Below are 23,682 nucleotides of genomic sequence, written 5' to 3'. Positions count from 1 at the left end.
GGGAGGAATCAAAGCTCGAGATGGACAGCTTGGGAGGCAATGGCGTTCAGGTGCTGAGGGGGAGATCGCGTGGGAGTACGGAGGTGGAGAAGAGCGTCAGCCCCCCCCCCCCCCCCCCCCCCCCACCGAGAGATGTCCTCCCATGGACCCTGGGGCAGGGGGCAGGAGGCGGCCAAGCTCTGAGCCGAGCCCTGGATGGAGTGGGAAGGAAACAGGGCGGAAAGAGTGTCAAGGAGGAGGTGTGGTTAATGGGGTCAAAGCAGCAGAGAGTATGAAAATAAAAGTGACAACCAGAATGTCACCACAGATGCCGCTGAGCTGCACAGGAACGGTCTCAGGAGGGGACACGCCAGGTGGCCGCGTGGTGAAGGGCAGAAGGAGTAAAGAAGCAGCGAGGAGGTGAGAAGGGCTGCCACTGACAGCTCCCTCTGGATTGCCTGCTGCGAGGGGAGCCGAGGGCAGGCCTGGGCCACAGGGAGGCAGCGAAGGCGGTGGCGTCTGGGATTTTCCAGTCCCCCGTGTGCTGGTGTGAGTGAGTCAGCGGAGCCGGGAAGCCAAGGTGCAGGGAGGGATACGCATGTAGCACCAGCCCCGGGAAGGTGCCCGGGTCGTAAGAACAGGGAAGAGAGGGAACGAGATGTAGATGCTAGGAGGCCTGGGAAGACGAGACCAGGTCGCAGGAGGGCAGGGAGGGGAGGAGGGCGGTAGAGGCTGCTCTTGGCAAGGCCCCGCACTCGGAGCAGTGAGGGGTACAGACCTGCATGCTGGTGAGGAGGAGACATCTGGAAGGAAGGGGTTACGGGGCCAAAGTTGTATCTGGTAGCTGCAAGGACTGGAGAAGTCAAGGCGGCCTTGTGGGCGGCCCATCAGAGAACAGGCTCCCTGAACAAAAGGGGGAACCCGGCCCGGCACTCACCGACACCATCTTGCCCTCGGAGGGCATGAAGGCGGGCCGGTTGCTGATCCGAAGCTTGGTCTGCAGCGTGTTGAAGTTGATCTCCAGCTGGCACTTCTCCTGCACCTTGGGCGGCTTGTGCTTGCGCCGATAGTCCCGGAAGTCCTCCAGCTTCTGCTGCATGGCGTGCATGGCCTTCTCGGGGGTCCGGTTCTCCAGCCAGGGGATCGTGCGACGAATCCATTCCAACAGCTGCTCCCAAAACACAGAAACGCTGCTGAAAACACCAGCAAACTGCCCCCCGTTAAAAAACAAAAACAAAACCAAAAACAACAAAACCAAAAAAACAGAAGCACCTAACAATTGGCACGGATTCACCTAACGTTCCTAAAATTACAGAGTATGAATACAGTGACTCCTGACCGAGAGGAGAAAATAAAACGGCACCCCAATGCACAGTGGCATGAATGAAAACTTCGATGTCCCTCCCACCATGGCCACTGGCGATCACCCCAACGATGCCACACACAGGTCGGAAACTTAGAGTCAGCACGAGTCATGTTTTCACAAAAATGGGACATTAACAGGAAATTCGGGGACCGGACATTAGCAGACAAATGCTGGATGGAGCTTTCAAATGAAAAACAAAAACCTGACAGGGTGAAATGGAAAATCAGCAAAGACTTGGGTTTGGCTTAAAAATGTAACTCTCTTTTAAACAAGCTCAAATCTAATGAAGCTATTCACCAGAGAAATGTACTGTCAATCTGGGACCGACCCCCCACCAATGTATATTTTGATTTGTTATCTAGCTTTCAAGGAAATCCACATGGTCGAAGTGAAAATAGTAGTGAATTTCTAAGCATGAAGTGATATACCCCCTTCTCTTAAATTGCTGACAAGCTGAAAGGCCACTAATAATTTGCATTTATTACTCGGAAAATGACAGCAGGTGAGAATGAAAGCTAGTTAAAACGGTGATACACCGGCAGTCTAAGGGTCTGAGGAGGATAAACAAAGGACCAGGGGAGAAAAGGAAGGATGTAATTGCTGGGGAGTATCTGTCCTTTGATCCTGGTGGTGCCTGAAGTGGGCTGCTGGGGTTAAACACTGCTGACAAACTGAATTTTCCCATCACGGCAGGATGGAAATAGAAACTCGGCACCATCCGGCGGGATTACCATGAACACTCCTTTGGAAGACTGCTTCCCAGGATCCCGACACTTTTGCCAGGACGGACCACGTATCAGCTAAATTCAGTCAGAGCGAAAATTATTTGGTCTGTGATAATGCGTCACTGTCACGGAGATCAAGCCAGAGGGGTACGAGGCCGTGCACGGCACTCAGCCCATCCCTTGTATGGGAGAAGCCATGTCGCGGCAGGACGAGGCTGTGCAAGTTGCTACTTCGGCCAAAATCAGAACAGAAAGAAGAACGACGTGGAAAGTACTTATGTAACCGAGAATCTGGCTGAAGAGCTGCAGGAGGCATCATGGAAACTCATGTGCAAGCACGTTGGATGGAGGGCCCTGTCTCCCCCACATTTCCCTCTAGGTTTTCATAGACAACACAAGGCTGAGCCTCGTCTCACAACAGTTCCTATGATGCTCAGTCACTGTGCAGAGCAGGGCTTCTGAATAACACAGGGTACCCTATGTGAGGTCAGTAACCAATGAAGCAGAGAGAAAAAACAAGTAATGCAAGTGAGTCATCTGGGGGCGTCCGACCCTGGGGGCGCAGAGCTGAGAATGGCATCACACACCCCCCCTTCTTAAAACACACAAACGACCTCTATGCCTCGGGGTGGCTGGGAAGCCCATCAGGATTGCTCTTGGGCCAGTAAGTAGGTTGTTACGAGACGAACCACCTCTGAGATCGAGTGTAGCTCCCTACTTTTGATTCCATCTGAGATGAAAAATGCAAAGAAAGGCAACACTGACAGTCGGGGTTCACCCTCCGTGCCTCACCCTCTGGGTGGGAATGGACAGGACTGCCGGTCACCCGCTTCCTTTACCTCACTTGCTAGCCTCTCATATTCTTCCATCAGCCTCTCATTCTCTTGATTCACAGCAAGAACCTTACATATCCTGTTAGCTGCTGTCTCGGCCTGTAAAACACAATAGGTAAACAGGACAGCTCTGTGACAGGGAGGCGCATGCACAGAACGGAGCGTGAGAGGGCAGGAGAGGGGATGAGGAGATGGCGTGCTGTAAACAGTGCAGATTCAAAGTTAGGGTGGAGTAAGGCTGAGGGTATGGCTGTTCAACACTATGGATCGTTTCACACCTTTTGTTACACAGACTTACACGGCAGGCTGAATGTACTGTGGGGGAGTAACGGGGAGATACCATTAGTCTAAAACAGAAGCTTCGTAAAACAGCAAGCAAGTTAGTGACAGAAATAAATGGGTCAAGGAAGCCAAATTCTCCCGTCCCTGAATGTCCACCCGAGTACTCTACTGACCTCCTGACAGTGGGGTGAGAACTCTCTAAATACCATCAGCCTTTGGAAATCAAAGCAAAAAATAATTGGCTCCTGAATATATATTGGCATTGCACCGAATTAACAGAAGACCTCTTGTCCTAAAATAAATATGTGGATCTTGCTAGGTGGGATCCTTCCACAGAGCGAGATTTGTTTAACGTACATGAGAAGTGGTTGAGGTGTACATGATTCTCGGCCATCACTTTGTGGAGGGGCACTTGGGCCAGGAGTGGCAAAGTGCCCCGAACCACGACCATGTGATGAATCAAGAAGAGCCAAGTTGCCCCCCCGGCCCCCCAACCTGTCCCGAAGCCTTGCCTCTAAAGCCCGCCAGAGGGCCCATCTGCAGTTAGCATCATGTGCTGGTGACAGTCATAAAGAAATCACAGAAAACAATACTATGTTGTCGCCCCAATCCATCGGTTTTCTCCAAGCAGAGACAGGTGAAGGGGCAAGAGACAGGTGCATATGGAGGTAGCTGAGGGACCATCACCCACAACGTGTGTCTTAAGAAATGTGGATTTTTCTCAGGTTTTAACCTTACTATCCTTTTGCTATTTCAATTAAGATTAGTCTTGAAGGATGTCAGAACCAATCACTGAGCAGTGAAGGCAGTCTCTAGGCAGAGGAGAATAAGGGACACCAGCAAGGTGCTCGTCTCTCCTCAACAAATGTCCCCTTCACTGTTCAACGAACGTGGCGCCATTTTCAAGGCACCTGTTTTTTCCTAAAGCACAAATGTTTCCCACAATTTACTAATGAAATAAAAGCAGGAGCTTAGAAGGAAGGAAAGATAGGAGCGCCTGGGTAGGTCAGTCGGTTAAGCGTCTGACTTCGGCTCAGGTTGTGATCTCACGGTCCGTGGGTTCGAGCCGTGCATCAGGCTCTGTGCTGACAGCTGGGAGCCTGGAGCCTGCTTCAGATTCTGTGTCTCCCTCTCTGTCTGCCCCTCCCCCAGCTTGCACTCTGTCTCTGTCTCTCAAAATTGAATAAACGATAAAAAAAAAATTTTTTTTTAAAAAGGAGGAAAGATAAAAAAAAATTTAAAAAAACCTTCAGGAACTGTCTAAAGTTAAAGCTATTACCAAAAACAATTCCCAGTTTGGAACTTGCCATATTAGGTCATTACAGAACACTTAGAAGGATTCCAGGGTAAGATGTAAAGCGTACAAATGCACGCCCAGGTAGGCACACGCGCATACACACACGCACGCACACACACACACAACTAAAACCGATGCAGAACAGCAGCCCAGATCGACACGTGTTGAATACCTGCTCCGCGCCCGCAAACGCATGGTAGAAGCAGGAAACGTATGTCATGATAGCTCTTTCATCGGGCTTGGGAGTGTTCACAATGTCTGAAGGGAGGGAAAAAATAACACAGAGAACAAACACACACACAGATGAAGAGTAGAAACCAGGGTGAACAAAGGGAAGAACAAATTGGTTTACACTGATCCATTTTCTGTGTGTTTCTCGGGCCCACAGTGCCGGCGCTCAGGAAGGCTCTCCAGCCCCGACGTGGTTTGTGAACAGAACGACTTGGACCGGCATAGCTTTAAAACAATCCAACGGAGGGCCTTTCTTCCTCCCCTGCCCCGTGATGAGCTTGTAAAAGTACAGCTGAGGCATTAACTGGGGGGGGTGGGGGGGGACTGGGTGCTGCACCTCAGGGCTTGCTATCACTTCCTAATGACGTGTGAGGCCCACGTCCGCTCATCTTTTGACCACATCGGGTCATCTGCCGCTTTTGCTCTGAGCGACGCACGTGACCTCGCAAGATGCTGTGAATCAGGGCAGCGCTCCGAGGCCCCATCTCTCCTGCCACCTTCCCACCCCACCTTTGTAACTGCTGGCTTTCTGGATCCTGTAAGGAGGATGTTCACCGGAGAGGGCATGGCTTTTAATGCCTTCTGCGCGTACTTACCTTGCCATTTACAGAAATCACCATGGGTAACAAAACATCTAAAGAGAAGGATATACACGGCTTGTACTTATTGTGACTCTTGCTACCGTTTGCATTAGCTGCCGAAATAACCAACAGGAAGAGAGAAAACAGAACCGTGTGAACACACATCCTTTCTTCCTTCACCTTGGCAACACCATTTTTTTTTTTTTTTCCTGAATTGCTTTTTACCTGTAAACTCCGTTCCGTCACTGGACAAAACGAAGTTGAAGAAAAAAAAAAAAGATACCTTGTAATTCCCTAAGAGTGAAAACCTAGTCATTGGGTTTTCAGAGGGTATTACTAGAAAGGATGCGGGGGTTGTGTAACAGTATGGAATCTTCTGGAAAACAAACACGAACAGCATACTACTGCATGGACAGAAAGGAAGTTGCAAAGAAAACTAGACTAAAAAAGACAAATGACTGCCTTCTCAGAACCAGACAGGTCTCCTTACTCAGAGGAGAGGGGGAAAGAGAAAAATGATTGGGAAAAAAAACAAAAATTAAGACACAGAAGGTGAAGGGTGAGTGGCGACTCATGTTTTACATCCTCACCTTCTGTGCACCAGCAAAAGCATGATAGTAACAGGAAACATAAGTCATTATGGCTCTCTCATCGGGTCTGGCAGTGTATACTAAATCTGTGTGGAGAAAAGAAGGTTAACTACTCGGATGTTCTAGTACCCACAGGCTTTGCCAAGTGCGGCCTCAGAGAAGCCAAAGCAATGAATCTTCCCCCCTCACCCCCACACACTTATGTTGTCAAAACTTTGGCTCTGATCAAAGAAGTCGTTACTCTCTGTATACTTCTGAGAATTGCCAAAGAGAAGAACACGGCTAGTGCAGAAGACCCCTAGACTGGCAAGGAAGTCACATCCACAGCCGGAATCAGAACGCCAGGATTCCACAGAATGCACACAACGGCACATTTCCAGAGACTCTCTACCGCGGTACGCAAGGAGGGCCCCATGGTCAACCAAGATCCACACAGAACATACGCACCCACGAATCGAAGCCTGGTGCTCACCTTAAGGAAAGGTTTGTTGAGGAAAATAGGGAAACAACTTCCAGAATGTTTTAAAAGCAGGGAAGACGGGTAAGATTAGAAAAGTTTCCCCAGTGTTTATTACAGGTAACCTGTTCGTCGGAGAGAGACCCAAGTAGCCACTGGAAAATCCCCACATACGGTCCGGAGACCAACACAAATGACAGGAAGTGAGGTCAGCAGCAGCAGGCGGGAAGGCAAGCCTTCACCAGAGGGGTGGACGTTCTGAGAGGAGGTGGCCAGCACGTGCTGTGGCCAAAACAGGGACATGCTAATACAGTGCTGTGGTGATGAGAAGTCTGAGTGCAGGTAGCAAGGACAAAGGGTCGGTCACATAGCCCGGGACCTGTTGGGCAGTCATATCACAACATGCCCCACACTCAAGGCAGTCAAGTTCACGACACTGCCAGAAGATTCCTGTGAGAAATTACAAACAAAATAACATAGTATGTAAGCCTTTTTCTGAACCATTTGAAAGGAAAAGAAAAGAAAAGGCATAGACTAAGATGTGTCACAAGGGAAGAGGAAATGAAGGCGTACCAGGACATCTCACTGGCCTGGAAGGATACATAGGATGGATACACGCTCAGACCAGGGCTCAGAAACTAAGGGGGAAAACCTACTGACGAAGAAGCATGTCAGCATGCCAGAGGAATAATGATGGTGACCCTGAACTCACCCTCAACTGCAGTGTATTAAGGAGGCATTAATTAGCTAAGTGTCTCCTGTTTTTTCCTCCCTTTAGTATTCTAGCTATTAACTCAAGTGGGTAAACTCTGGGTAGTTATTTACTCTATGGAAAGGTCCAAGGAGATATCGCACAAATGTAAACTTGGCTTAGAGAGGACAGACAGACAAAAAGGAAAAGCAACTGTTCTCCATTGCTACTTCATTATTTTATTACTTTCTCTCTCTAAAGAGCTTTTGAAAACCGTACACAGATTCGGAGGAGCATATGCAAGTGTTAACACCCAATAATGTGGGTGTTTGATAAAATGATTAAATTAAAGGGCGCCTGGGTAGCTCAGTCGGCTGAGCATCTGACTCTTGATTTTGGCTCAGGTCATGATCTTGAGGTTCGTGAGACTGAGCCCTGTGTCAGGCTCTGCACTGAGCATGGAACCTGCTTGAGATTCTCTCTCTCTCTCTCTCTCTCTCTCTCTCTCTCTCCTTCCCATTCACGCACACACACACTCTTTCTCTCTAAATGAATAAACATTTCTTTAAATGCTCAAATAAGTGGGTAAAATTAGAACCCTACTTCAAAGATCACTGTTTTGAGTTGCACTGTGTCCCTCAAAAAGATATGCTGAAGTCCTAACTCCCGCCCCCAGTACCTGAGAATGTGACCTTGTTTGTAAGTAGACCTTCACTAATATACTCAAGTTAAGATGAGGTCATGCTGGGGTAGGGAAGATCCTTAACCCAATATGACTGGTGTTCTTATAAGAAGAGGGAAAGAGATGGAGAGACAGACAGGGACAGAAGGTGGTCATGTAAGGACAAAGCCAGAGGTTGGAGTGATGGATGATACCATAAGCCAACGAATGCCTGGGGCTTCTTGAAGCTGGAAGAGGAAGGAAGAAACCTCTTCTCCAGATTTTGCAAGAAGCACGAGGCTGCCGACAGCTCGATTCCAGACTCATAGCCCACAGAACCATGAAAGAATACATCTGCGTTGTTTCAAGCCACCTCGTTTATAATTCAAAATGCAATCGCCAAAAATAAGGAGGATCAGAAGATTGACAATTGCCTCTAATCGAGTTCTTTGCTTTCCCCCAACCATGTCAGTTAGGGGAAGAAATGGACCATCAGGGAAGAATAGTACCAACAACAAACATAGTAATAGAAGTTCCTTGAGGGTAGGACCCTGCCTTCCACACCTCGTGATCACACAGTGGGCGCTCGATACACGTCTGTTGAGTGAGAAGAGAATCGCAAACAAGTGAACTGAATCGATGGTCTCCACATATCTGTCCTTTCAATGGTGTGCCGTAGGTACAACGCACACAAATTCATCACATGCAGAGAGCACAGAAGTTACTGGAAACCAGTCCCCAGAATGAATGGTGCTCAGCTGAAAAATGCTGAGAAAGTTAGCTTCTTTCAGATCTAACTAGATGTAATCTAGACCCAAAATGAAACGTGGAAGCTTGAGAGGCACACTGATGGCTGAACATTCAGTATTGTGTATTTCAATTCTGTAACTTCTTCTGGCTGGAAGGATTTTTTTTTCCCTTGTGAAGTCCTGACACTTCACAAGATTTCTTTGCTAAACTTGTCTCCATTGTTAAGAGAAATAACGATGTGTTGTTACAAAAATAAAAATCACAAAGCAAAGCATTCCGCCTTTTCTTTGCCAAAGCTGAACCTTTTATCAAATTATTTTCACTATAGTTTTGCTACGTGGTTTTGAGCAGGATTTTTAAAAAGAATTCAAGAGCCAGGTACAAGGAAAATTCCCTTAACCCTCCTGTGGCCAAGGACAGAAACTTCCTCGGATTCTTAAGTACTCCGGATGTAACTTGGCTCTAAAGTTTTACAAACCCCCACACGTGGCCATAGCATGCACAGTCCATGGATTTTATACGAGTCGGTAAACACAATTTTCCTCTTACCTTCAGCATCCAGCATTTTGGGAATATCCAGGTGTTTCTCTGCAATTTCCATGGCCAGGTTAATATTTCCTATTGGGTCATCCTGTGTGAAACACAGCATAGCCAGTTTTTGAAAGTATCTTTTGGACAGGGGTTACGAGTAATGTTTTTTACATACCTTACTTTTCAGAGGAGACTCTCTCATGCCCACCACATAACCGTGAGAGTGTAAGTAATATTCCTTCTTATCTTTTCCCAATCCCTCAAAACATTTAGAGAAAAACCAAAAGTGATGCGAAAGCCACACGAGCCATGCACACTGCAAATCATAAGATGTGAGCCAAATGAAGAGGCCAACTGCTTTGTAGACAGAAAAGTTGACAGATATTCTCTCCTGGACCGGAAAAAGCCTGAAGACCTCCAAGCTTATTTTCAACTCTACTGATAACAACATTTAAATGATTCCAGAAGAAATCACGAAACGTACATTTTCCAGATCTGGAGGGGCATCAATGGAGAATGTCTAACACCTTTGTTTTAGATGTAAGAAAGCTGAGGGGTAAAGAGGACAAAACATGGTAGCCGGTGAAACACCTGGATCCCTAAAGAAGCAAGGGTGGCTACCCTTGAGCAAGACGGCTACCAAGATGGCTGCCAAGAGCAAAAATTATGCTTCTAGGGGCACCCGGGTGGCCTAGTCGCTTAAGTGTCCTACTTCGGCTCAGGTCATGAGCTCATGGTCCGTGGGTTGGAGCTCCGTGTTGGGCTCTGTGCTGACAGCTCAGAGCCTGGAGCCTGCTTTGGATTCTTTGTCTCCCTCTCTCTCTGCCCCCCTCCCCCACTCATGCTCTCTGTGCCTCGAAATAAATAATCAAAATAAACAAACATTAAAACATTTGAAAAAAAAAGTATGCTTCTGGGAAGCTAAAGACTAAAATTATGAAAATTGTGAAGAAATTTTTGTTCTTAAGATTACATTTACCTTCACAGTAAGATTGGTTAAATTATATGTGTGTGTGTGTGTGTGTGTGTGTGTGTGTGTGTTAATTTATAACATAACAAAATAAATTTAACCAGAAGTGTATATCCAAAACATAGAAAAATTTAAAGACTTATTTAACCCTTCTTGTTTTGATCCACTTAAGAGATTATTAGGAACCTTAAATGGGATGGGGGTAGGTAAGATAGAAAATCAAACTGAAAAGTAGTGTTAGTCCTGGGATCGCCTGAATGAATTTTAACATCAAAGCCATTTAAATATTTTAGAAACTGCGATGGTTTACAGGAGCAGAATGAGTTTCATATGCTGAAGTGGTTTTAGAAGGGCAGCCTTCAAAAACACATTCACAAGGCTCAGCAAAGAAACCCAAGTAAGCTTCCTGGCCCCACAGAGTATACATTTCAGGCAAAACATTTTTTCCAGTAAATGTTTTAACAAAGCATATCATCATTTCATTAAAAGCAGCCTTATCATCAAGTGAGTCTTACCTGTGTATTTTATGCATCTATTTATAAAGCCAAATCGCTGAGTAAAAGTATCTTTTTGTTTTAAACACGTAAGAAAAATTTCAGTATTAAAAATAGAATAATGGGGCGCCTTGGTGGCTCAGCCATTAACCACCTGACATCAGCTCAGGTCCTGATCTCATAGTTCGTGAGATCAAATCATACATCCTGTAAGCCCCACTTCTCTCTCTGCCCCTCACTCACTTGCACACTCTCTCTCTCTCTTTCGCTCTCAAAAAAATTACAACAATGATTCTGCGACTCTGTGAAAACTACCTCATTTATACTGTGATTGAGAGAGAGAAAATGTGGCAGTTAAGTATTTTCTTGGCTCAGCTACTGGCCGTGTGACCTTGGGCAGATTTCTGAATTCCGTTACTTCCTTCATCTATAAAACTGGGATAATAACAGTACCTACTTCATCAGTGCATTATATTTTACTGTGCATTGTACTGAATGACTATGCATGTATATGTAACATACACAAAATAATACATATACACAATATACGTATTAGTACATGTATGAATATATGTATGTGTGATATCTATGCATGTGCAACCTACATATTAATACATACGTATGTGTATAATAAATATACGTATTTATTTATAACCGACTCTAATCTAGAGCTGTGTAAGTATTAACTGCTACTGTTAATTGCTATCATTTTTCACTCATCAGACATGGCAAATTACCACAGGTCTGTGGACCATTGGTAATAAAAATCGACCACCGTAAACTGCTAATGAAACTCGTTCGATCTAGAACAATCTCTTCATTTTGCAAACAAGATAGAGATTCACTGAAAAAAATACACACTATCTCCAAGTCTGAAACTTTTCAAAATAACTCCAGAATAAGAGAATGTGTTTGAAAAGCTGAGGCGCTCAGGCAACCTTCCGTTACGGTACAAGTAAATTTCTCAGGAGTAGCTCACTGTCATCGGAGACAGGCCGGGAGGGAGGCAGTGAGCAGGTGACAGCTAAAAAGGTGCCAGGGGCACCTGAGTGGCTCAGTCAGTTAAGTGTCGGACTCCGGCTCAGGTCATGATCTCACGGTCCGTGACTTTAAGCCCCACATCGGGCTCTGTGCTGGCAGCTCGGAGCCTAGACCCTACTTCGGACTCTGTGTCTCCCTCTCTCTCTGCCCCTCCCCTGCAGGCGCCCTCTTTCTCTCAAAAATAAACAACCATTAGGGGCACCTAGGTGGCTCAGTCGGTTAAGCGTCCGACTTCAGCTCAGGTCATGATCTCGCGGTCTGTGAGTTCAAGCCCCGCATCGGGCTCTGTGCTGACCGCTCAGAGCCTGGAGCCTGTTTTGGATTCTGTGTCTCCCTCTCTCTGCCCCTCCCCCGTTCATGCTCTGTCTCTCTGTGTCTCAAAAATAAATAAATGTTAAAAAAAAAATTTTTTTTAAGACAAACAACAACAAAAACAACCATTAAAATAATAATAATTGCAAAAAAGTAATAAGAAGGTGGCAAAAGCCAGGACACTCTTCCCATGACCGTGCGCACCACACAGGTGAGGGCAGCATGCAGCAGCAACAGTTCCACAGCAAAACACGTGACTCAACATGAAGGCCACGAAGCACACCAGCAACCGGGAGGAACTGGGCCGTAACCATCGCTTGGGGGAACATCTTCAGGGCAGGCAACGCCTTCTAGCCCTCGATCTTCACATGTCGTTAAGTCTAGGGCAGCAGGACTACCTAACTGCAAGGTTTAGAAGGGGCCTGGCATTCTTTTCTCGGTCACAGATTCACGCTTTTAAACCACTGTTAAAGAAAGGATTCTGACGCTAATGGAAACTTAAGCGAACTGAAGCTTAAGCTTAAACAGAGAATTAAAATTTCCTCAGCTGAAGTTTCTAAACAGAGCAAAACTGAACGACAGAAACCCTTTTCCGAGGCTACGGCTAATACCTTCTGTCAATGGCAAGATGATTATGGAAGGTCCCTTGTGTGAGAAATTAATCAATTCTGAGTGAGAATGTCTGCAGCTCAACCCTGCAGGAAAGGTAAAGGGAATCTGAAAGGAAGGCGTAGGGAATTTGAACCTTTCTTTACCCCAAACCATAGATGTTTCTCTTCTCATATTTACAATCTGGGAGCGTAAAATCTCTGAGACACATCTCTAAAAACCTTCAGAGTAAATCAAGCCAAATGGACGAACATATCTTAATTTGGGCCAAAAGGCTGATGTGGCTCTGGGTCTTGTCCCATCTTCATTATTTAATATTAATAATTAATTAATCGCTAATAAAAGGATTTTCCTGGCTCCCCTTCCCACTTGCACTACGTGCAAGGCTAGCTGGGGACACGATGCTGGTGGCAGCCTGGGTGTTCGTGTGAGTTCAGTGCTGATGTGCTCATATCAGGACAACATGCTGAGGGGCAGGGCGGGGGGACGCTGCATGCCAGGTCCCCAGAATGACCTTGTTAAGCTTTGAGTAGTCAATGAGGTCGGGCCGGTGTCTGTGGATGAGCGCACAGAGTCCAAGGCCGTCTTTCCAGCTGCATGATGGTCAGGAAGAACAGGAACACGTGTTAATGGAGAAAAAGCAGCAGCAAGGGTCTGCCCTGGGTCAGATGGAGCCCCGAAATTTGGGACGCATGGCCCCTAACGCCCTTCTGTCTGACTTAACGCACCAAAGGCCCCATGTACCTCCCTCCCTACCCAACCCAGTATACTGTGGTCCCTTCCTTGAACACCAGTCTTCTTTCTGGGGTGTTTCTAGCGTCCTCGGTTCTTCTTCATTTACAGCTTCGGGCCCAGGACTCTTCCCCGTCCCGCCAGTCCACTCTGGTTCTGGGCTGGGAGACCCGGCAGTGACGAGAAGGAAGACGCCCCTCTACTGTGTCTTGCTCTCCTCCCGGTTCAGTGCCCTCCATCCTAAACCCCTCCTCCCTCTCTCCTCCAAGTCTCCCATGTGGATCCAAGTGCCAGGCTCTACCCAATAAACACACACGAGGACATCTACCCCGAAACGTCCACGACATACTTCTCTCCAAGATTCTTAGTATACTTGAAAAGTCACCATGAGCTCCCAGGTACTCCCATGTCTTTCCTCGTAAGGTTCTTTACATGTTTTTAAAAAGGCAAAGACAAGCGAGCACCTGAGGGACTTAGCAAGGAGGGCCTGGGCTTCCGGTCTGATTCCCCAGAGACACCTGCGCTAACCGTTCTTCAGACGACCTAGGGCTGTGAGCCTCCCAGCGACGACCAGGGGTTCACTGAGGGCTGGGAGCTGGAGTTCTGTTCCTCCAGGGAAGGAAGGGGAGGCAGGGCAGGAGGAAAGCCCCAGGGGCAACACAGCTGAAGTTGCCTGGGCCAATCTTGGGCCCAAGGAGGAAAGCAAGAAGGTCAATGAGAAGCAAGTCTGGAACTGGTTGACTTCTATGCTGGCAGAAGGTCTCAGCCCTTGGTGGCTCCTCATGCCCTCCAGACTGCGTGTTACAGGGACAGGAAGTCCTCTTTCCCACCTCTGCCCCTCAAGGCTCGGTGCCTGACACTTGGTAGACACTCTACTGATACTTGTCTCCCCAGAAGAACCTCCCCGATTTTCCCCTGTGGCTCATCCTCACCCTTCATTTCTCTGATTACCCACAGTGGCTGGGGACTCGTTTATATTCATAGGTAACCCACGGTATAAAGGGCGACAATACAGACAGCTCGTCTACCCACAGATAGCAATGACAGAAGACCTGCATGAGGTAGAATACTGAAGCACGTGAAAAACCGTGCTCTCGAATGGCATTTAGCTTTCATTTATCCAGGTTCCTGTCATTCTGCAAATGTGAGTGTTCTACTTCTCTCGAATCCCAGCATACGAAGTTGGCCGATAAAGCGTCTTTCCCCGTCGTACACAGGGAGGCATCGGTGTGCAGAGGATCCATTGTGGGAACACGCATTTTGCCTCCGAGGCCTTCTCACCGAGAAGCCCCGCCTTCTACCTCCTCCCAACACCAGGTGAAGGCAACGGTGAGGTGCAGTCCTACACCCCCAAACTGTGAAGCCCCATTCAGGTGCTGCAAGGTATTCACTTATCAATACCAAGCTGTTCTACCAGCGCCTCAAGCCTTAATCAGACACCCCCACCCACCCCCAGAGAGATCTTAAGCATTCTATGGCCTCGGTTCCTCTATATACATAAAACATGGCTCAGACAGGAGCAGGAAGACACCAGTATAAGGAACCACTGTCTTCCCTGCCATCTAAGGATCCCAGTAAGAATGTAAGAACCCAGGGCCCTGGCTGCTTACCTGGTGTGGAAGTTCTGAATGTTCACATTTCTATAAGGAGCGGTTTTCCTTTGACACCAAAGCAGGAGACCTTCTTTGGCAGAGGTTTCTGTAATGACAGCCAGGAAAAAGTGTCCGCGTGGAAATACTCACTACTTAATGCACCCAACTCCCAGTCACTTTCTAAAAGGAGACGTCCTGGGGGGGCCAACCATCAAACACATCCTCTCTTCCTGTGGTCTCTGTAGAAGGGCGGGAGCCAGAACCCTGTGCCCAGGGACTGCCTTGTGATGACACTTAAGAGACTTGCGGAGGAGGGGCACCTGGGTGGCTCAGTCAGTCAAGCATCTGGCTCTTGATTTTTGGCTCAAGTCATGATCTCACGGTTCATGAGTTCGAGCCCTGCGTTGGACTCCATGCTGACAGCGTGGGGCCTGCTTGGGATTCTCTCTCCCTCTCTGCCCCTCCCTCATTCCCTCTCTCAAAATAAATACAATAAACTTCAAACAATAAAAAGAGAGACCTGAAAAGGACAATGCAGGAGCAACTGCCAGTTATGATACCATAAGTATCAAACAACCAGACTTCAGGGATTTGGGCAATTTACCATTTTTAAAGGAAACTTTAAAATCTGTGTGTAGTTTATGACTTCACTAACCTGTCATTCAATTCACTTACCATTTGGAATCCTGGGTAAATGGAATTCACTAGAGGCCACAGTGTCTCAGATTTACTCCCTTACCCAGTGATTGTTATAATACTGAAAGGCTTTCATTAGTGCATTTCAGGTTTGGCCACCTGAGTTCTGACCAAGTGGAAACGACACCACCCCCCTGTGGTAGCCATGAAGGTGTGCGGCTCCGATGTCCTGCTGCTGGGAGCACAGGGCAGCTCACAGAGGTCCCAGGTGGCACTCTGAATCCACCCTTCACTCCCCAGAGGCCATACTTCCTCAGCTGCTCCAGCCAAAGACTGAGCGAGGGAGGGGCCCTAGAACTGGGCCATCCTGTGCATGTGGGGCTCCTCTAAGAGCAACTGAGGCATAAGGGCTCCCCGCCAGCCTGTGAACAGACCTAAGGACCACATTGCAGGTAAGACTTTTCTCCCCCAAGCCTTCCCTTCCTTTCTCCAGCATGGGTGTTGGCCAAGCGCACTGGCCATTTCCTGTTCTTCACAGGCATTCCCCTCCACCCCCCCTCCCCCAAATCTCCTGCATGTCTGTTCTGGACTGAATGTTTCTATCCCCCCAAAATTCTGATGTTAAAGCCCTGACCTTATTTAGATAGGGAGGCTTTGGGAGTCAATTAGGGTTGGATAAGGTCATGAGGGTGGGGCTCCCATGATGGGATTAGCACCCTTATAAGAAGAGATACAGGACATAGCAAGACGGTGGTCATCTACAAGCCAAAATGAAGGTCCTTATCAAAAACTGACCACAGTGGCACCCTCATCTTGGACTTCTAGCCTCCACAACCATGAGAAAATAAAGTTCTGCTGTTCAAGCCACTCAGTCTATGGTGTTTTTGGGCAGACTAAGACAGCATCTAATACCCACCTGGCACTTGCTTCTTGGAGAACCCAAAGTTACATATATCCAAACAGTTCCTCAAACCCGCTCCTAAAATCTAGGATTCTGTCTGTATTTAAGTGTTAACAGTTTAGAAAACCCCTGTAAACACATGGACTCTTGACTAACTCTGGAACTTGGCCTCCCATTTCAGTTAGAGCTTGAAGTTTATTTTTTTTTAATATCAAAATAAGTACTCCGTAATTATTTATTTAAATTATCCATTCTAGTTCTGACTTCCTTTTGACCTATAACCCAGTTTAAATAAACACACTCCCAAAATTTCATGTGCTATGGAATAACTTGAATGATTCCTGTTCACATCTCTTCTCTAGAAAATTCTTGTTTGGAAAAGCAACTGAAAGTTCTAAGACCTCATTCAAATATTAATTGGTACAGATGCTGAAGGATGAAACTCCCTATCTAGTGGTCCTGGCCAATAGAACTAATAAGAAAAAGTACGTCAGGAGGAAATAATGTACTGTGCATTACAAAGTTTAAATGAAACAGGCTAGCAAGGCAAACAGAGGTAAAGTAGATGAATAAAATCTCACAACTGCTATGGAAATTTAAATCTGCCAGTCACTGGGGCACCTGGGTGGCTTAGTCGGTTAAGTATCCGACTTCAGCTCAGGTCATGATCTCACAGCTCAGAGACTGGAGCCTGCTTCGGATTCTGTGTCTCCGTCTCCCTCGTTGCCCCTCCCCTGCTCATGTGCCGCCTCTCTCTTAAAAACAAACAAGCATTAAAAAAGTAAAAGAAAATAAAAATAAATAAAAATAGGGGCACCTGGGTGGCTCAGTCAGTTAAGTGTCTGACTCTTGATTTCAGCTCAGGTCACAATCTCCTAGTTAGATGAAGTCCCACACTGGGCTCTGCACTGAGCATGGAGCCTGCTTGGGACTCTCTCTCTCTATTCTTCCCCTGCTCACACACTCTCTCTCTCAAAATAAGTAAACATTTTTAAAATAGTAAAACCAAAAAATTCATATTTGTTCTTTAAGGTGGGTTTAACCGTTTAAATATCTATATCTGGAAGTACATAAAATTGGTAAAGTTATTACGAGTTACCGCCTCTTAATACAGTGAGAACTTTTAAGAAGCATTTTGTTATTTTCGCCGGAATGAAAGAAATGTGCTTGAATAAAAGTACATTTATGGAAGTTTTCAAATTCAGGCTGTTTATTAATTCAAGCTGGCTGTCATTTCTGAGCCTGAATTATTGAGATTTTAATACATCATATCTTACTTGGATTTTTAGATGACACAAGTGGGACTTCAGTGCCAGACGAGAATAATCTAAGTGGGTAAGAAACTCCTTAAGGGTAAATACCATAGGCTTCATGCCATCTGGTCCAGCAGTAGATAAATTAGTGGTTTTTTAGTGTTTGTTGGTTGATTAGCAACTGACGTCATCTGAAAAACCAGCGTCAACAGGGACTCCATCCTGGGCAGAATTATAAACAACGCCCCCCTCACCATGCAGGTACCTGGTTACCTGTCAGGTGACAAATGACAGGATGCTGACTGGCTGGACAATTCACACCGCCTTATTTAAATATGTTCTGCGGCTATACATTTTGTGATGTGAAGCCTAAACAGGCCAACTTCTAATTTTGAGAATGTCAATTTGACACTTTTCAACAGTGCTGAATTCATCAAAATATTTAGGAGTACAGTGGGCGTAAAAGACTAAAGATTTTCATCTTCGGTGGAACGCCAAGGATTACGATTCTATTATAGTGACAGAACAGTTGTTGGGCCGAAAGATACAATAACAATAGAGATTTTGTTAACAGAAAGACAGAAAGAGGGACAGAAAGACAGAAACAGACAGTGAAAGGAGGAAGGGAGGAAGGGAGGGAAGGAGAGAGGGTGAATGAATGAACTCAGATTTCAACTGTTTTTTTGCACCTGAAAAAAAGTGTTTCAGCTTTAAGTCTTAACAGCACTGTTCTAGTTGTGAACCTACTAGCATAATAAGCAATTAGAAGCTCAAAAAAATGCTCATTTTAAAAAGCAACTTCTGTTCTGAACACGTGCTCATCTTTTCCCCAAATGACTCCACCCCCATGAATGAAACAGTATTGCTGGGGTCTTTTCCCATACAAATATAAAACCTGTGAAAACCCAACTCCCATATCTTTCCTTAAATCATGTAAATGGCACTTCCAGTTTAAAAGCCCTATTCAAATTTGACTTTACGAACTCAATTTACACAATCACTCCAAGTATCTTATTACCATCAGATCTTCAACCACGTCTCTTACCTTCAACTGAAATATCCTGAATAGCAAAGCGAAGGATGATGGTCCAGATCATACCCAGCGTCATTTTCACGTTGCCATCCACAATTTCTTTAGGTGAGAAAACACAACAACAAATTAGCGTCATGATAACATAACCGGTGCATAAACTTCTATAACTTGTACGCTCCCCCTAAGCTTTGACTTCGAGCTATCGGAAACTACATCCATACGCAGAAAGACCAGTTGATGTTTTTGTAAGTGTGGCAGCGTGTCTAGTTATAAATACAGTATTCATAACCAAATGTCTCTAGATTAAATGAATTCTGAGTTAATCATAAGCACAAATCTTGCGAATGCATAATCACCAAAAACAACCCAAGAGTTTCCAAAGTGTAAAGACTAGATGGGCTAGGGTTCTAAGTCATCAGATACACAGAACACAGGCTGTTCTTCAGACCCCGATCCTTCCAGTGGTCCCCAGGTGGCAGGTTCACAGGATTCAGTTGTGTAAACTAAGAAGCAGGGGCGTCTCAGCTCCTACCAAACTCTCCAGGGTTCCCAATATCCCAGAGAATGAAGAGGTCACTTTCCTCCTATTAATTAGTTCTTTTTAAGAGTGACTGGGAAGGTTAAGGTCTTTCTCATGCCGATAATCGGTCTGAAGAAGACAGCATTATATTTGACTCTCGTCTTTACGGATAATCTCGGAGCCTGGTCTCCCATTCATGCTACCTTTCATTCTCATCTCTAGACACCAGAGCCTACCAGAGAGCCTGACGTGAAGCAGACACAAGCAACAGAAGGGAGGGAGGGAAGAATTCACCTGGCAGCAGGCACACCTGCCCCCCACTGTGAGATCAGTGTGGCAGCCAAGGTTATTCTTCTCACACCTCATTTACCTTCAGCCCCGATGGACACCAGTTTCACGCCTTTGCTGGCTATGTAATCCAAGGCTTTGTTGACATTAGCAATTTTGTGGAATCGCATTTTTCCTCGGTCAGGTTTCGGCAGCCTTTCCCCTGTCAGATGAAAAAAGAATAGCGTAGGCACAGAGAAGCTAATTCCTTGACGTGGAACCAAGATGCCAACATTCAGAGTCGGTGCTTCCTTAAATGGAAAGCACGGTATCGGACTATTTCTGATGGGTCTCTGGTTTCTGTAAATCACAGTGTAGAGGAACACGGACCAAAAAAACTTTCAAGACCAACGGACTGATGTGGAGCCATATGCTTTTCAGATCTGCCGGGAGACTCCAGTTTGGTCCCCATACGAGCCAACTTACAAAGGAGAACGGAGAAAAGCTGGTTGGTATCCTGGGAGCGTCTGGAGCCGCCGACTAGCTATTAGAGGAAGTCAGGAGAGCCTAGTCCAAATCACCGCGGTGGCTGCCAGGGCTGAGACACCTGATTATGAAGATATATGGATCGGGGCAGACTTGCCATCGCCCTCCCAGTCACACTTCTTCAAGGGTGATCCCTCCTCTCATCCAAACTCTAATCCAGCCAACTGAAATTCAGGGCAAAACACAACCCCTCTGGGATTTGAGCTCATGTTTTCCGAGTTACGCCAACACATACAGCGGCTGGCTGCATGAACGACAACATTTGGGAGATGCGCTAGCTGGGCTAAGAGTAGAGAGGGCAGCTTGGTGGGTAGTCACATAAACGTCACTTTTTTTCTTTTATTTTGTTTCGAGGTGGGTGGTACAAACATGATTCTAATTAGTCAGTTTTAAGCAGAATTTACTCCTTTTTCAGGGCAGAAAAAGAAGTCCAGGCAGACTGCTCTTTGGAAAGGTTTTCTTTGCTAATAATACCATGTTCTTGCCCAGCCAGGTTCAAAGGGAATTTCTGATACAGTCATCTCTAACTAGACGCATATCTAGCGCTCACACGCGGATGCACGGGATTCGGGTAGGACGGCTATGCAATATCCAGGACCAACCTGAGATGACTTCCAAAAGCAGCATGAGTTTAAGGCCATTCCTGAAGTCCTCCTCGATGTTCTCAATCTGGGTGCCAGCTTTCCTTAGGTGGGAATTACACCAGGCCGTGAAGGTCTGCAACGAGAACCAGACACTGCTGGGCACAGACCCATCAGCGGTCAGCCCCCCTCCATGCAGACAACACTTGACATCGTATGTACTCTGGGGAGTCTAAGAGGCTGGAACTCCTCTGGGGAGAATTTGGTGGAAAGAACGACTTGAAAGACTAAAGTAAGATTTTGTTAGTTTCCCCTTTAGGGACAAAAGAAAATCATTTATTTGATATGCCAGCCTGAGGAATTTGTGCCTTCTGTTTAAAACGGTACCACGTTCAGGGCCGCCAGGGTGGCTCAGCTGGTTAAGCATCCGACTTCAGCTCAGGTCATGATCTCACGGTTGGTCAGTTCGAGCCCTGTGTCGGGCTCTGTGCTGACAGCTCAGAGCCTGGAGCCTGCTTCAGATTCTGTGTCTCCCTCTCTCTCTCTGCCTCTTCCCTGCTCACTCTGTCTCTTTCTCAAAAATAAACATAGAAAAAAAAAACAAAACAGGTACCATGATCAGGGGCATTGGGGTGGCTCAGGAGGATGAGCATCCGACTCTTAATCTCCGCTCAGATCATGATCTCACATTTTATGGGATCGAACCCTGTGTCTGGCTCTACACTGACAGCATGGAACCTGCCTGGGATTTTCTCTCTCTCTCTCTGCCCCTCTCCCACTTGTGCTCTTTCTCTCAAAATAAATGGACTTTAAAAAAAGGTACCATGTTCACACCTATGCCTTCCGAAAACCTCTTACTTTGTAGGAAATACAGACTACATTAGAGTGTGCTTATTCCCTGCATACAACAAAAATAAGCTTGCTTGCAGAACGGATGAATAAATAATGTTTCAGGAATGTTCATAATGTCTTACTTTAGAGCAGAGGGTGGGCGGTATTGTGTCGCAGAAAGGAGAAGAGAGGAGGGGACCCATAACCACTAATTACCTACATCTAGTTTATCCTGAATGCACAACAATGTTAAGCCAGTAACTAAATTAATTAAACAGATTTGCAGTAGAGTCAGTCATTAAAAATAATGATAACAGTAATAGTAAGAATAACTTCCTACTGGCTGGCATATTTCAGGCCCTGAGCTAGACCCCGCATTTCAAAGACCATTAGATACAGCCTAGTCAGGTTAACAAATTACAAAGACAATCTTCAGTGGAAAGATGGACTATATATGAAGTGACATCCAAAGTCATTCTGTTTATTTTTCAAGCCGCATTTAACTTGGCTTCCACTTGTGCACGATTTCCTGCCAAAACCATTTTAGAAGTGCTTCTGGCAGCTGCTGGCTAAGAATGCAAACTGTCCCCTTGTCTCACAACAGCTGTGGGGCTCAAGAACAAAATGCCCGGCACGTTACTCTGTGGGGAGACACGCAGATAGGGTCTGTGTTCTAGATGAAAAAATGAAAACCTAAAAAATAAACAGCTTTCATGCAACGCCACAAAAAGACATAGTTTCCATAAAAATGATTTTCCTGAGTAATAAAGAAGATTTAAAAATCTGATTGTCACTTTTTTCAACAAATATGTGATGGCATTAAGTTCAAGGGCAAAAATGTAGGCGTTTTCTTGGACTTAGAAGAATTCATTTTACTCGGAGAGCCTACAGTAATAATGAGGTCTCCCAAAACACATCTAAACTTTAGTCAGCTTTAAACAGAAGAACAACTTGAAAACATATACTCTAGATCTATCCCCAGTCGATGGGGCAGCCACTAGCCATGTGTAGCTATTTAAGTGTGAATTAATAAAAATCAAAGGAAATTAAAATTTTAGTTCCTCAGTTGCACAAGCCACTTCTCTCTTATTTTTTAAAACAGAATTTATTGTCAGGTTAGCTAACATACAGTGTATACAGTGTGCTCTTGGTTACTAATCTTTGACAAAGCAGGAAAGAGTATCCAATAGAAAAAAAGACCATCTCTTTAGCAAATGGTGCTGGGAGAACTGGACAGCAACAGGCAGCAGAAGAATGAAACTAGACCACTTTCTTACATCACAGACAAAAATAAACCCAAGATGGATGAAAGACCTAAATGTGAGACAGGAAGCCATCAAAACCCTAGAGGGGAAAACAGGCAACAATCTCTCTGACCTCAGCCACAGCAACTTCTTGCTGGGCACAGCCCCTTTTCAAGTGCTCAAAAGCCACATGTGGCTGGTGGCTACTGAGCTGGATGGTGCCCATACGGAACATTTCCAGCATCATGGAAAGCTCTATGGGACAGAGTTACTCTAGATAACCCAACTTTGGTGTTTGAAACTAAGATTGTTACAAAGAGTCCATCATTTATTTATTTCAATATTAGTTTATCTATTTACTTCTTTTTTTACACTTGATCTTAGCCAAAAGGCCGAGAAGCGATTTATTTTTTATTTTAAGTTTATTTATTTTTGAGAGAGAGAGAGAGAGAGAGAGAGAGAGAGATACAGAGCATGAGTTGGGGGAGGGGCAGAGAGAGAGGGAGACAGAATCCGAAGCAGGCTCAGAGCCTGATGCAGGATGCAAACTCACAAACCATGAGATCATGACTTGAGCCCAAGTCGGACACTTAACCAACTGAGCCACCCTGGCACCCCTATCTATTTACTTTTTGAACAAGTAATGAATTTCCTTGGTTCAAACTTCACGTAGGGGCACCTGGGTGGCTCAGTCGGTCAAGCATCCAACTTTGGCTCAGGTCATGATCTCACGGTTCGTGGGTTCAAGCCCCGCATCGGGCTCTGTGCTGTCTGTGCAGAGCCTGCTTGGGATTTTCCCTCTCCCTCTCCTTCTCTGCCCCTCCCTCACTTGCGCATGTGCACCTGCTCTCTTTCAAAATAAATACAAAAACTTAAAAAAAAAATTCAAGTGGTACAAAAGGGTATGAAGTGAAAAGCATCCCTCTCTTCCTACTCCCAACCACCCAGCTTTCTTCCCCAGAGGGAACACACACATTCGTTTGTGTATCTCCTCAATGATCTTTGACAGATATAGAGACAGATACACACATCGTTTTTTGTCCCTTTAATACAAATCAGAGTATACGCATTGTTCTCTACCTGGATTTTTTTTTTTTTACCCACTTAAAAAATATAACCTAGGGGTCATTCTGCATCAGTACAGAT

The 23,682-nt window shown here is 45.8% G+C and overlaps 1 protein-coding gene across 2 annotated transcripts in view; it reads right to left on the bottom strand.

The window, feature by feature from the left end:
- ACTN2 (actinin alpha 2) overlaps positions 1–23,682 on the bottom strand; it is a 72,016-nt gene that overhangs the window by 22,540 nt on the left and 25,794 nt on the right. Inside the window, exons 2-10 of one of the 2 annotated variants that reach the window (XM_060642918.3) lie at positions 20,483–20,597; positions 19,438–19,557; positions 18,560–18,646; positions 14,743–14,830; positions 12,915–12,993; positions 8,993–9,074; positions 4,655–4,740; positions 2,910–3,002; positions 917–1,147 (exon numbers count right to left, since the gene is read on the bottom strand). In XM_060642918.3, the coding sequence (XP_060498901.1) occupies positions 917–1,147; positions 2,910–3,002; positions 4,655–4,740; positions 8,993–9,074; positions 12,915–12,993; positions 14,743–14,830; positions 18,560–18,646; positions 19,438–19,557; positions 20,483–20,597 (981 nt within the window). Of the gene's footprint in view, positions 1–916; positions 1,148–2,909; positions 3,003–4,654; positions 4,741–5,884; positions 5,971–8,992; positions 9,075–12,914; positions 12,994–14,742; positions 14,831–18,559; positions 18,647–19,437; positions 19,558–20,482; positions 20,598–23,682 lie in introns of both variants that reach the window. The other variant, XM_060642919.3, reaches the window with a different exon arrangement.

Source organism: Panthera onca, chromosome D2 (assembly GCF_046562875.1).
Source record: "Panthera onca isolate mPanOnc1 chromosome D2, mPanOnc1 haplotype 2, whole genome shotgun sequence".
NCBI classification, from domain to species: Eukaryota; Metazoa; Chordata; class Mammalia; order Carnivora; family Felidae; genus Panthera; species Panthera onca.
This window is presented reverse-complemented; position numbering and strand designations above follow the sequence as displayed.